General features: G+C 37.6%; 1 protein-coding gene across 1 annotated transcript in view; it reads right to left on the bottom strand.

Annotated features, from left to right (window-relative positions):
• Positions 1–13,351, bottom strand: part of MUC5AC (mucin 5AC, oligomeric mucus/gel-forming) — a 42,361-nt gene that overhangs the window by 15,225 nt on the left and 13,785 nt on the right. The window contains 17 exon segments of the mRNA XM_061380418.1: positions 2–1,919; positions 3,144–3,350; positions 3,450–3,493; positions 4,717–4,858; positions 5,204–5,332; positions 5,925–6,081; positions 6,601–6,840; positions 7,333–7,512; positions 7,839–7,952; positions 8,054–8,192; positions 8,723–8,874; positions 8,996–9,096; positions 9,731–9,780; positions 10,421–10,676; positions 11,239–11,365; positions 12,316–12,410; positions 13,171–13,335. Coding sequence (XP_061236402.1) covers positions 2–1,919; positions 3,144–3,350; positions 3,450–3,493; positions 4,717–4,858; positions 5,204–5,332; positions 5,925–6,081; positions 6,601–6,840; positions 7,333–7,512; positions 7,839–7,952; positions 8,054–8,192; positions 8,723–8,874; positions 8,996–9,096; positions 9,731–9,780; positions 10,421–10,676; positions 11,239–11,365; positions 12,316–12,410; positions 13,171–13,335 — 4,216 coding nt within the window.

Genomic DNA, 13,351 nt, shown 5'->3' with positions numbered 1-13,351 from the left:
GGTAGGTTTCAAGTCTCCCTGGTTGGGCCCCGAGGAGGGGAAGTCGACGTCGAACCATTCGCTCCAGGAGCACACCTCGGGCTCACAGGCGGTAGTGGACGGGGTGGTGGAGGAGGTGACGCTGGGGTAGTAAATGGTAGGTGTTGGTGTGGGGCTGGTGGTGCTGGTGTAGGTTTGCGATATCATTTCTGAAGAAGTGGGCTGCGTGGTAGAGGAGTGGTATGTGGAGGTGGAGGTCGTGACGCTGGAGGATGTCGGGGCGGTGCGGGTGCTGATGCTGGTAGGGCTGGTGGTTGGGAAGGAGGTGCTGCTTGGGCAGTTGTAGTTCGGGGTGCAGCAGAGGACGCGGATCCTGTAGTTGAGGCACATCTTAGACTTGCCAGTCTGGTCTTCGTTCTTGCACACCAGTCCAAAGTGGACGTCGCACTGCACGACCTGTCCGACCTGCTGGATGGAGACCTCGGGGTAGTCCTCCGCCCGGCACTCGATATCCTTTGGCCGTTGACACACTTCCTTCCCGGCGGCGCGGATGCGCTGGTAGGTTTCGAAGTCTCCCTGGTTGGGCCCCGAGGAGGGGAAGTCGACGTCGAACCATTCGCTCCAGGAGCACACCTCGGGCTCACAGGCGGTAGTGGACGGGGTGGTGGAGGAGGTGACGCTGGGGTAGTAAATGGTAGGTGTCGGTTTGGGGCTGGTGGTGCTGGTGTAGGTTTGCGAAATGATTTCTGAAGAAGTGGGCTGCGTGGTAGAGGAGTGGAATGTGGAGGTGGAGGTCGTGACGCTGGAGGATGTCGGGGCGGTGCGGGTGCTGATGCTGGTAGAGTAGTAGGTTGTGTGGATTGATGGCTTTGTGGTCTGTGTTTCTCTTTGAGATGTTGTTGTTGGTTGTGATGTTATTCTTGTATGAATATATCCTGTTTCTGGTGGAGGTGATGATATTGTTGTTACCTTATGTTTGGTTTGTAAATATGGTGTTGTTGGTACTTCTGTCGATGATGTTATTAGAGCTGTTGAGAAAATTGGAGTAATTTCTGATGTCTGTGTAGTTCTTTGTGGTGTTGCAGTTGGCTGACATGGTACTGTTATATTTTTGCAGCATTTAAATCTTAGTTTATAATTATAGCAGATGGGTGGTAGTTGGTCTTTATTGTAGCATTTCAACCCTTCTTCTGTGCTACATGTTATATGTTGCTCCAGGAGGGGATATGGTGTATTAGGGAACCTTACTGCTCTGCATTCAACATCCTTTCTGTTATCACAAACTTTGTAACCCTTTTTTTCAATGTTCTGAATTGTGTCAAAATCTCCGTCTTCATATCCAGACCCTGGATAACTTACATCATACCACATTGACCAGTAGCATTCTTCTTTAGTACAAATAGCTGGTGAAGGAGAAGTGGTGACAGGTTTTGTCATTTCACTTGTGAGTGTGGTTGTTTCTCTAGTAGCTGAAGGTGCAAACGTCGTGCTTTCAGAAGTTATAATAACTGGTGATAGAGTGGTTGAAAATGATGTAGTTTCTTCAGTTGGACTTGATGTTTCTGTGCTCTTAGATGGTGGTGTGATTGGTGTTGACATGCCGAAATGTGTTGTGGAAGAGCATGGTACAAATTGACAGCATAAGATTCTGATTTCATAATTGTCACACATTGTTGAAATCTGATCTTTGTTGTAACATATAAGCCCAGATCTTGTACTACATTCTACTTTTTGGCCAAGGTCTTTCAGTGGTATATTGGGGAATTTCTGTGCTCTGCATTGCACAGCCCGTGGAGTCTTACAGACTTCATAACCTTTAGCTCTCAAATCATCAAACGTTTCGAAATCTCCACCATCATAGCCAGGGGTTTGCAGACTCCCATCATACCATTCTGACCAATCACAGACTTCATGAACACATACTGATGTAGTTGGAGACACTGTGAAAGAGATAAAGAAGAGACTTCAAATCTTAAAATAAAATTCTGCAGCTATTCTGTTTTTCATTATGTGAAATAGGCTGAAAATTTACTTCAGGTGATTTGCTTGCATTGTGAATCTGTAGTGTATCAATTTAGTGTACTTATAATTTTATACAAAGTAGAACATAAAATCCATCACCCAGCGATTTAAAGTACTGATGTGCTTGGAACTGTCACTTCCTAAGCGGTTGCAAATTATCTTTTACAAATCATGTTGAAGTAACTCCCATGTAGAATTTATTTACATTGGGGAAAAAAAAAAATCTAACTTTTTTTTCTTTTCCCTTTGATTTAGCGTAATTGATTCATTTGCTGTCTAGAATGTCAGAGCCCCTTTCAAGTCCAGCAGAAAGAATAACATTTATTATAAGCATCAAGATTAATAGGCACTTTTTTCTTCCAAATAAGGTGTCTCCTCATGCAAAATGCTGCATTGTCTTTGCTCCTTTATTTGAAGGAACAGATGTCTAATGGAACATTATTATCTTAAGAAGGCACTTATTGGTTTGAAGAGCAGTCCATAAGCTTTTGCAGGTGAATTCTCATTGTGAAATGGCTGTAAAATGACTAATGAATTCCAGCAGTGCTGATAGTTTCTGAATGCTTTCAAAACTTCTAAATTGTATACTGAATACTTCTTTAATTAAACAACATATGCAATAGTAATTAGAGATTACCAGCCTGAAAAATGCTGAATAGGAATGCTAAATACAGAAATTTCAGTATCTCAATGCCAATATCCAAGCAATCCACTTAGTACTGTAATTATGAATACCATTAACCTTACCAGGAATTTTATGGAAAGCAGTAATTCCATAATTTTATAGAAAAAAAATAATGAATTACTCATTCAGTAACAATTACTCCAGGTATAGAAATAGTTATAATTACAGGTAATGTATATTTTTTTCACGATGAAGATAAGCAAAATTATAGTATGAAGCCAGTGCGCAGTGTTTCCATTGTGCTGTTTCAGAAGTGGTTTTATTTTCTAAGTTTATTTCTGTCTTAATTTGGTTACAAAATACTGACTGAAACCAAATGCTACTAAGAAATGAGACTTAATGTTATTTATTTTGAAGTTGTACTAATTAATTTATGTTGTGAGTGTGAGCATGATTTTGTAGCTTTATTTTACTCCTTATTAGTAGAATGTATTCTTATGGACTATAAAGGATGTACCTGTGGAAGCAGTGGCAGGTGGCGTAGTGCTGAAATGAAATGTTGTTGCTGTTGTGGGTGATGTTGAGGTTGGACATTCATAGACAGTCCTTTGAAGTGTTCCATTGGGACCACAGGTTGCAACAATACACCCTCCTGTGCCATCTGTAGTATTGTAGATCACATCTTTATAGTTGTAGTTCTGTCCCTCATAAACGCAGACACATTCTGTAAATCAAAAGACAGTGTTATTCCTTGGTATCTGAAACACAGAGCAGAGTACCTCAAATGAATCCTATTCAGATAAAATCAACTTTGTCAACATACCATCTTCATCATACTTGCATTTTTTGCCATGATTTGTGCATTCACTGGAAAAGAGAAAAGGGAGGTGATGAATGTAAATATATTGGTTCATGATGTAATTTTATTGTTTCAAATTTTTCTACTGATCCTTTGATATTCATTGTATTTATATGTAGAAAGACTGTATCTTCTCTGAGTTAGATTTTGAGTTCTGCTGTACAAATTCAGGTTAGGTAGGATTACTCAGTTTGCTGGCAAGAAAGGCAACTCTTTCATGCAGCATACTAAAAATGCATTATCCTTATTGGTGCTTTTCAGGGGCGGGTGAAGATGTGGGGAGGGGTGATTTGAAATGTTCTTATATCTCCCTGATAGGTATACTTATTTTTCGGAAACGAAAGTGCAGAAAATGTATCATCTGAGAAAGGATATCTTTATCATGCATGTTGAGGTTCTCTATACAGTGACTTCCAAAAGATGCAAGAATGCATTCTGGTTTTCAAGGGAATTTATCTATTAAGAACTAGATCTTGATATATCTATTTATAGTGACTATGGGCTTATGTACACTGGATAAACTTAATTAAATATGAATATGTATTTATCAGGTTAAGTTTAGTGCTGTTAATGATATTGACAATGCAGACAAAGCTGTCTGTGAACTGCAAAACATGTTATGAAATTTGGGTTAGCTCAGATGAGCTTCATGCTAAGCTCTTTGTTATTCTGACTGGACGGCTTACAGTGTTCAGGTGTAGCTATTTTAAAGGTGTCTTTTAGCTGTTTAAAGGAGGTAACTGATTCTGCTGACTTTGTGTTACTTGATAGAAGGCTTAACAGCATTTGTCCCAGCATGTCACCAATTCTGACAGAATGTGTGGGAATACTTGCTGACTGTTACTAACCTGTGAGTACCAGTGCAATAACAGAAACAAGCTCAAAATAATGAAGATTAGTTGCCTTCTAAATAATTTCACGTAACGATTTTACAGATATTTTAATAGAAATGTTCAGACTGTTGCCATAACTATTATTATTTGAATTTGGTTGAAGTTAATTTAATAATTATAATACTAATTTAAAAGTACTTTAATAAGAGTACAGAATAATTAGTAAATTAATTTTTCTATAGTAAAGTATTTCAGCATTTCACCAATTAAACAAAAGAAAATTAGACATTATTCAGCAGCCTATGACTGACTTAGTTCCTGTTGGGATACAAAAAAGTTCATGATGTATTATGTTCCTAAACTTTCAAGTAAGTGTTTAAAATCTTCACTAATCCTACCATAAATGACAATTGTGCTTTGAAGGCATCTGCATTCCTGGTTTGTAATTTTTTCCATTTTCGTAACAACCACAATCAGAAACACAGGTCATGGTTTCTTCATCAAAATACGGCTTATTCTTTGGACAGTGTGGATAGCAGCCTGCAATACAAAAAATGAGACTTACGTTGACACTAGACCTTTCACAAGTAGAAGCAACTCTATACTTCGCTTCTATCTGCTTTTCCCAAATTATTCCATATGGTAATGGAATTTCAGACTTTGTTACTGCTATTCCTTTCATTGCACATTAAGCTTTGGAGTATTTTGCCCTCTTTTTCACTCCAAACAAGTTAATGATTCATTAGGCAGTAAGATACTAATTATAATATCTCTTCTTATAATTTCTAATATAAACATGTCATATACTGAGTAACATAAATTTTATTAATCAGACTGCATTTTAGCATCTTATAAGTAGGATGAGATATGCATAATTATGTTTACCTTCAAGGCCTCTCAACTCATGAAGGCAATTCCCACTTGGGTTATTGCAGGTTTTCATACAAGGGGCTCCACATGGCTTGTAGTGCCACTCACACTCCCCTTGCGGATTGTAGTAATCGCAGAACAGAGCTAGAGGAAGGAGAAATGACAGAAGAACTTTGATCTTTTTGTTCTACAGTCTGTCTGTTTTGCTGGGTAAAAATCCCATGTGATCAGCATAACCACATAGGTGAAGAGTATATTGCCTTACTTCTAGTTTAATACAATTGCTACACTTCAACCCCCTTTTGACACCAGTAGTTACAAAGTGTAGAACAGAGTTACACATTAATCCTGAAAAAATCGATTGTTTGAATCACTGATATTAGCTAGTATGCACTAATAGTGACTTAAACTAAGCCTCATGTAGACAGGTGGAAGTGTAGTAGAATATTGTAGTTCACCAGTTGTGTATCATGATTGACAAGTAAATCAGACAACAGTGACACCACTGGTAAAGTTACTATCAATGGTTGCATTTTAAGAAAATAGATTAGCTTCCAGTGATTTACCAAATGTCCTTTGTGGTGGTTTATTTTTCCTGCTTTTTTAGAATATAGCAGTGCCTCTAACAAATAAACTTTTATCCTTCTTTCTTTACTTATTCTACTTGTATTTCTTTTTTAATTTTCTGTTTTATTTCCCTCAAGACCCATTCAAAAAGTAGTAGGGTGAAACTCACGACAAACGGATGGGGTTCTCCATGAAATGCAGATGTCCAGCTCATTGCACGCTTGAGCATAGGCAGCTACTGCTGTACAGAAACATTCACAGTCTCCTCCAGTATCACAGGCACAAGCATCATCTACGCATGCTTCATAATATTCATTTGGTTCAACCTGTTGGAGAAAACATTTGAGTTTTCATGCACTTGTCCTCTTTGAAAAGGCATTCACTGCTCTAAAAAAAGTGAATAAAATATCTGAAACTAATGACTCTGTATGTGTGAGAAAGATAGGAAAGGAAGAAACCATGAGAATGTTTTGGAAAAATAAGACGAAAATAGAATAAAGCTATTACTAATACGCCGTAATGAAAAGAGCTATCTGATACTGAAGATACATTTGCAGAAATAATACTGTTACATTACTACAAACTAGCACACAGTCATATATACCAGGTGGTTGGTATTTATGGTACTAGAAAATGATGCCATTTGAAAGTAAACATATCCTGAGATTTATCTGTAATTGTTCCTTCTATTAAAAAAAAACAAGTATCAATTTCTTCAGTGTACTAATTCAAGACAAGTTGTCAAGCATGATAGAGTGTATTTTAACGTATCTCTCAGCTATCCCACATAAAAATTACTGTAAACTCTTGCTCAAGAGTATTTAAGACTCAAGTTTTAGTCATACCTGTGAGTGACACTTTGCAAACACTTCACTGGTAATGATACTGCACTGCTTTTGTGCCCAGGCTTTCCTGTATGGGTTTGCAGTGCATGGGTCCTTGGTACGATTGGCATTTGGGCAACTAGAAGACACTTTCCAGCTGTTGGCAAATTCCAGCACATTTCCTACCACAGACTGACTGCGAGTAGTGAAGTCATTATTTCCATTGCCATCATAGTTTCCACAAAGTCCACAGACATGTCCCTGCATGGGGATAAACAAATATTATAAAGATCAGTAAGGTACAGTATCTGCAAGTAACAGATGAATCTTACTTAAGTTTATCTAGGCCTTTTCAGTAGCACTGTTGGACATTTTATTGAAATATCTTTCATGAAGAGATGTTTCTAACTTCTTGTTAGGAAGGATAAGAACGGGAAGCAAACTTACGGTTTTTGTTCTTAGCACTGAGGTGATTAGTTTTATCTAATCATGAATATGCCTCTTCAGTGAAGGCTTTACATGAAGAAAGCTACTTTTGTTGTTGCTGTTATGCCATTGCTGAATAATGTAATTTAAGGAAAATGTGTAGTACACAACCTAAGTCAACACTACAGGGACAGTAATACGCAATTTCTGCTCTTTCAGTCTTCCAGTTACAGCCTAATTTCCTTTTTTTTTTTTTTTTTTCTTCAAGAGATAACATGAATATGTTCCAGAAATAATTTTATACAGATTTTGGGTTTTAAAATGTACCTCAAAGGTGGGACTAAGTTTGATGAATATACTGGTTCTTCTGTCCCACATGAGTATCAGACCAACAGTAGTGTCAACCACCAGGTAGATACCCATGGAACGGATTTGGAATGGCATTTTTCCTCCAGGTGTCCTCTGGATAACATCAGAGTGTCCATCACTGAGTATCAGCTCATAGTTCTAAAACAGGAAAAGATAGAGGCCAATGAAAAAAGTCACCTATTAGGTTATATATGTTTATATATTGCCAGTAACTGTTCTTGAAATAATAACTCTATTACCATCAAAATTCTTCCATTCAACAACCTCACATTGAGCAATCCTTCTATAGAATTCCCTCCTTTGCTATCTCTAGCAGAAATCAGAACTGTTAGCAGTGAGCAAGGAAGTGTAGTAAAATTTTCACTGTCTTGAAGGACACTTCCATGGTGCAGTCTGTCTGGAACAGCTTGTTCTATCCTTCTGGCTCATTGGGCCTGTTGTAACTTATTAAAGAAAATGCTTACCCCCAGGAAAACTTTAATAGACTTGGAGCAGGTGGTTCCAGTAGTACCACATGGAATGTTCTCAGTGATGACTCTGAAGGTTCCCTGATTCATACCTTGTTGGCCACAATAGTTCTGAAACAGGGGAATTATATTCAGTGTTAACTATGCTATATGGTTGCATGTAAAACACAAGGTACTTTGATAGTGCAAAAATCTGGGAAGGACTCTGTTACCTGGACCAGAACATATTCACAGTCTCCTTCAAAATCAAAGCGTTTGCCATCAAAGGTGGTGTAATGCCCATCTCCATAAACAGAACAGGTTTCCAGGCAAGGTTCCTCAGAGCAGTGCCATTTTCTGTTTCTACATGTGCTGCGTAAGACAGAAGGCACTCCAAATGTAAAAATCAGACATAGATAAAATATTGCTTTTATGTACATTCCTGCAAGTACATCAATCTCACTTTAAAATACGTTAAGCCCATAATGAAAAAACAAGGTTTGCTCATTCTCAGAAATGCAGCACAGCTCAAGAGCCTTTGGGATTTATCCAAAGACTGTGTTACTTCATGATGTCATGAATTATTTGGGTTAGAAAATACTATAAATATTGTTGCATGTATTGAAATGTAAAGATTGCCTGTGAGGAATAGAGCTTTCTTGACTTGAATGAATATGACAACATCCGAACCATACTGTTCTTCTGACCACTTGGAACTTATGTACTGTGTGCCATTGTGAAAAACAGAGCTTGCTTTTTAGGTACCAAGTGGATCACCTTATGCAGAATTCCTTCTTGATATCAAGCAGACTTTGATACTACTAGAGTGAAATGTTGTAATTCACCTACAGTTTAAACTATTCTCAGATACTTAAAAAAATTATTTTTCAGTATGCTCTTACCAGTTGTTACAGCCAACTCTGATTGATTCGCCTGGAGTGTAGGAATTCCCATTGTGAACACATGGACAGTCCTCTGGAGCTATACAGCCACCTTTGCCATCTAACACTTGATTATGAGGACACACACAGCCAGAGACACAGTGTGTTTTGTACTGTAAGGACCATATAGAAAACATGACTTGAAACATGTCCTGTTCGAAGAATCTCACTGTAGCTGGTAATTGTAGAAGAGGTCTAGTTTAATATGCTTTTAACCACGTAGTCTATACTTACACATTCCATATCTAATGTCTGACAGCTCTTCTGGCATCCTGCTCCTACCACATCTGCAGTGGCATTGCCACAGTCAATATAAACCATGGGAGGTACGCAGACTGAAAAAAGACAAAAACCGTGAGAAATGTGAGATCAACCATGTATTTATATCTTCGTAATTCTTTAATGCTGACTGAAGAAAAAAATAAAAATGACTCCTTTGAGATACATGTATCTTAAAATAGTGCATTTGACCAGAAAGAGAAACTAAATATTGTTTCAAAGTCATGCTCATCTTGTTTTGTGCTCATGCTTGAGCTACTCATAGAAATCAATGCTTAGTTTGTGAAACACTTGTTTTCAGAAAAGTAAATAAGTACCAACCAAAAGAAAGCCCCAAACAAAACAAAAAACACAAGAAAACAAAGATGTTGGTTTACTTTGGATTTTGGGGGGGAAGTTTTTTTAATTTTTATTTTATTTTATTTATTTTATCTTATTTAAAATATGGATGGGTTTCACATTCAGTAAGGTGACTGAATATTCTTTTCCACTGGGTACCCAAGGGGTTAAAATTGTTTCAGGCATCTAAAAGGTGTTTTGGGAATATCCTCTACATTATAGAAGTCAACAGTTCATTTTCTTGATTGATTTCAGACTTGTACAATTTGCATCAGTATGACAAAAAAGAGAGAACTGGTAAGTGTGAAGGTGGAAAGAGAGAATTAAAAGAAGTCTTAAGTGATATGTTACCTGGTTCAGGTTTCTCGCCAATACAGCTCAGCTTTCCATAGGTGCAAGTGCTATTAAAAAAATATAATAAAATGCATATATTTTTGCTTTTCCTTGTTAAGTTTCCACTTGTTTCCTAATGAATTTGAAATGAAAAATTACTGTGTGATAAAGCGGAGAAAATGTGTCCTTTATCAGAATAGTTTCTACTATTCAATGATATTTTGTATTAGAGAGGGCAAAAATACAAGTATATTCTATAGAAACACAGGCCTTCTCTTTCCATTTGCTTTGGTAAGTGCTGTCCTTCAGAATAGTTCAGATTCCATTCATAATGGGAATAATCTGTAAGGAGATTCTCAAGCATCTTTTGCCATGGAACAAATCGTTTACAGTCATGGATAAGAAATGTGTCGTGGGGAGTGAGTGAGCGAGTGAATGACTGGGTAGGAGTTTGGCTGTCAGACAGGAATAACCCACCACAGCATGGTTTGTTGATTTCCTGTAGCAGTCTTAAGTGCAGTCTTAAGTGCAGTCTTAAGTACAGTCTTCCAAACATGAATAGCCCTAGCAGTTTTTAAGGATTTGTGATTTTATTTTTTTAATTGAAACCTTCAGGGACAGAAATGCATTTGATTTGAATAGATAGCGTAATGTATAGTTTCATGACTGCCTATATCCAATCTCATTCTTTTGTTTAAAATCTCTTACCAGACAACACCATTGTCGTGAATAACTTCTCCAGTAGACAGAGGCATTCCTTTGTAGTAACAAGGACAGCTAGAAGTAGGCACACATTTGCCACTTTCATCCATGTAGGTTCCATTTATGCAGGTGCAGCCATCAACTGGGATAAACTTGATGTTGCATGTGACATCAGGCTCACTCAGAGACCGGCAGGTGGGTTGACAGGAATCAACATTGTAAGTGTACTCCAAGGATTTTGGACACAAGGTGGTGTATTTTGCTTGAGAGTAAAAAAGTGAGTTACATTTGTTGTTCATTTAAGAATCATCGTAGGTATAAATGCAGTATTTGAGGTAAAGTATATATGATAAACATGGCAATGTATCTACATGGGCTTTACTGATATCCTCAGAAGTATAAACTTTTTTGCTCTTTTTTCCACTAAAGCAGAATTTCCCCCTATAAATGTGTCACAAATACAAATATTTTGTCCAGGTCAAAGAAAGAAAAATCTCAATTATATTAATGCATACTGCATTTTTATTTCATTGCTATTTTTATATTTTTGTCAAAGTAAATTAAAAACACCCTACCTATGCCTATTGCAAGGGTATTGAGGTCCATGTTGCTTTTGCTGGTTCTGAGCAAGTAATGTAACAAAGCCTCTTTTTTATGTTGCTTACTGCTTGTCTTTTATCCTATTCCCTTCTTCCTTAAATTCTTGAAAGTAAATGCTATACTGAAAACACAGTTTAACACAATTTATTGCGGGAATCCCTGAGAGCTGCTGTGTGGGACTTTCTGGATGACCATTTTCAAGAGGAAAGGAAAGCAGAACTTACTGCAGGCTTTGCTCCTCCATCCGGTGAGGAGAACTCCTTTAGCAGCACAGGCTCTCACATAGCTGGAAAGGGCAGCACACATGCAGTCCTCACTCTTCTCACAGTTACATGTGTCAAACATGCAGTTCTAGGGACAGAGGATGACATATGATCATCAGATTGTCATATCAAAACCATGGTCCTCTATACTTATTGTACTGCCATGTTTGTTAGAGCTAAAAGTGAGTGTAAGTTGTATACATAAGTAAACATATGCCTATTTTTCATTTGGAGATTTCATTGAGAGCTTTAAAAAGAGATTCTTTGCAAGGAGAAAGTAACTAGAGGTCCACAAATTTAAACTGTTTTTTCTTTTTCTTGTTTTTTTTTATTTTAATTTTTCAGTTGATAGATTTTCCAACTTTGGGACTTAGGCTTGAGTGCTTGGGCTCTCTGCCTCAGAGGAATGAAGAAAACAGTAAGTCATATAATGTGTTGCTGTGCCAGGCAAGGTCACTAAAATATTGTCATTCCAGAAGATGTTTCTTACATATTATCTTGCAGATTACTAATAAAAGGGAGACTTCGTAAGTTCCCAGACTGTTCCAGAGCTTCATCACCTTGAATTCCTTAAACATTTTTGTTCACATGTCATCTAAATCTTTTTGCTGCTTCTTGCTTGCATTTCTTGCCTTGTCTTGGACATATACAAAAACTTTCTCAGAGCAGTTTGGGGCAACTAAGTAACGTGCTAGTTAAGACTCTTGACTGAAGCTTTCCTTATGTCTCAGGAGGGACAGCTTTTAACCTTTGACCTGGTAAGACGTCTACGGAGTTCAAGGTCATAGATTAGGCATTTAGATTAGTACCTAAAAAAAGGGCAGCAGGAACACACTTGTTAAGTTTATCCTCCTGGGAATGGAAGTAAAGATACCTTTACAAAGGAGGAATTATTATGATGTTTAGATTAAAACCCTTGGCTTGAAAAGAATCATCATGAATGCATCTCCTCTGAATTGGCAAGTCATTCTCTCAGGGGTTAGTATCAGGAATCTGAGTCTTTTTCTTTTAAATGGGGAAAAGTTAAAGGCCAAGTACCTTCTGGTAAACTTCTGGATTCACTGTTGAGTGACATTCAGCAAAAGGTCCCATGGTGTCAGACAGCAGTCCACACCAGTGCTGAGCATACTGGTCTGTGAATTGAAAACATGGTAAGAATTTCTGTTGCACTTCATTGTCCATACTCTTGTCTTAGTGTAACTATACTTCCTGCAGGCAAATTGCAGAAGCTTAACTTTACAATAGAATTCTGCTCTGCATTTGCTGAGACACAAACAGACTTTCACTCCCTCTATACAGAAATACGAGCTCTTTGTAAACGGAATGCTCTTAGTTTATGGTAGTTGTCATGGAATAAACTAAGACATGGTTAGCTGAATTTTGCAAAAGAGGTGCACATTGTGAATTAAAAATATGCTAGTTCACCTCAGTAAACAGGAGAGTGGCTTGTGAATTCTCAAAAATTATGTATTTCATTAGCTGAAACAGAGTCTGAGAGGTACAAATCTCTGAACTGTAAGTCTGATTCTCAGTTTAACAGTGGAAGAATCATGCTGAGTGCAAATTTCACTGGGGATATGTGCATATTTATTTCCTATATGACAGTCAGTCCTTTCCAGGAATGGATCACTGATACGCTGTATGGTTCTGGTTTCTCTTAAGCTGTCAAAACCACCTCCTGTCTTTATCCAAAGGAATATTTTTGAAGATCCAAAATATTATCCTAGTTATTAATTATTTATTAATTGAAAACTTCTAGTGTGTCAGTTGAGGAAAATAGTGTGCATGTCAATGGTCCACTGTTACTTTGGCTAAGTGCTTGGTGGTTGATCAGCTTCTTCCTTCTTTGCATCTTAGAAGAGAATAGAAAAGGTTTCTTTATAGTGAGCTTACCATTTTGTATGCTGACAGTACATGGGTCCTCAAAGGTATTTTCGACATCAGGACAATTGGCCCGTGTTTTCCAGGTATTGCCAAAGACAGCTGAAGTACCCTCTATTACACCACTGGTAATTTTGAAATCATCTGTCTGCATGTCATTGAAGTTACCACAGAGACCTAAAAGGAAGCAGAT

The sequence above is a fragment of the Neopsephotus bourkii genome, unplaced genomic scaffold (assembly GCF_033783945.1).
Source record: "Neopsephotus bourkii isolate Nb327-2 ecotype Australia unplaced genomic scaffold, CSIRO-AGI_Nbou_v1 NB_1792, whole genome shotgun sequence".
Classification (NCBI taxonomy): Eukaryota; Metazoa; Chordata; class Aves; order Psittaciformes; family Psittacidae; genus Neopsephotus; species Neopsephotus bourkii.
This window is presented reverse-complemented; position numbering and strand designations above follow the sequence as displayed.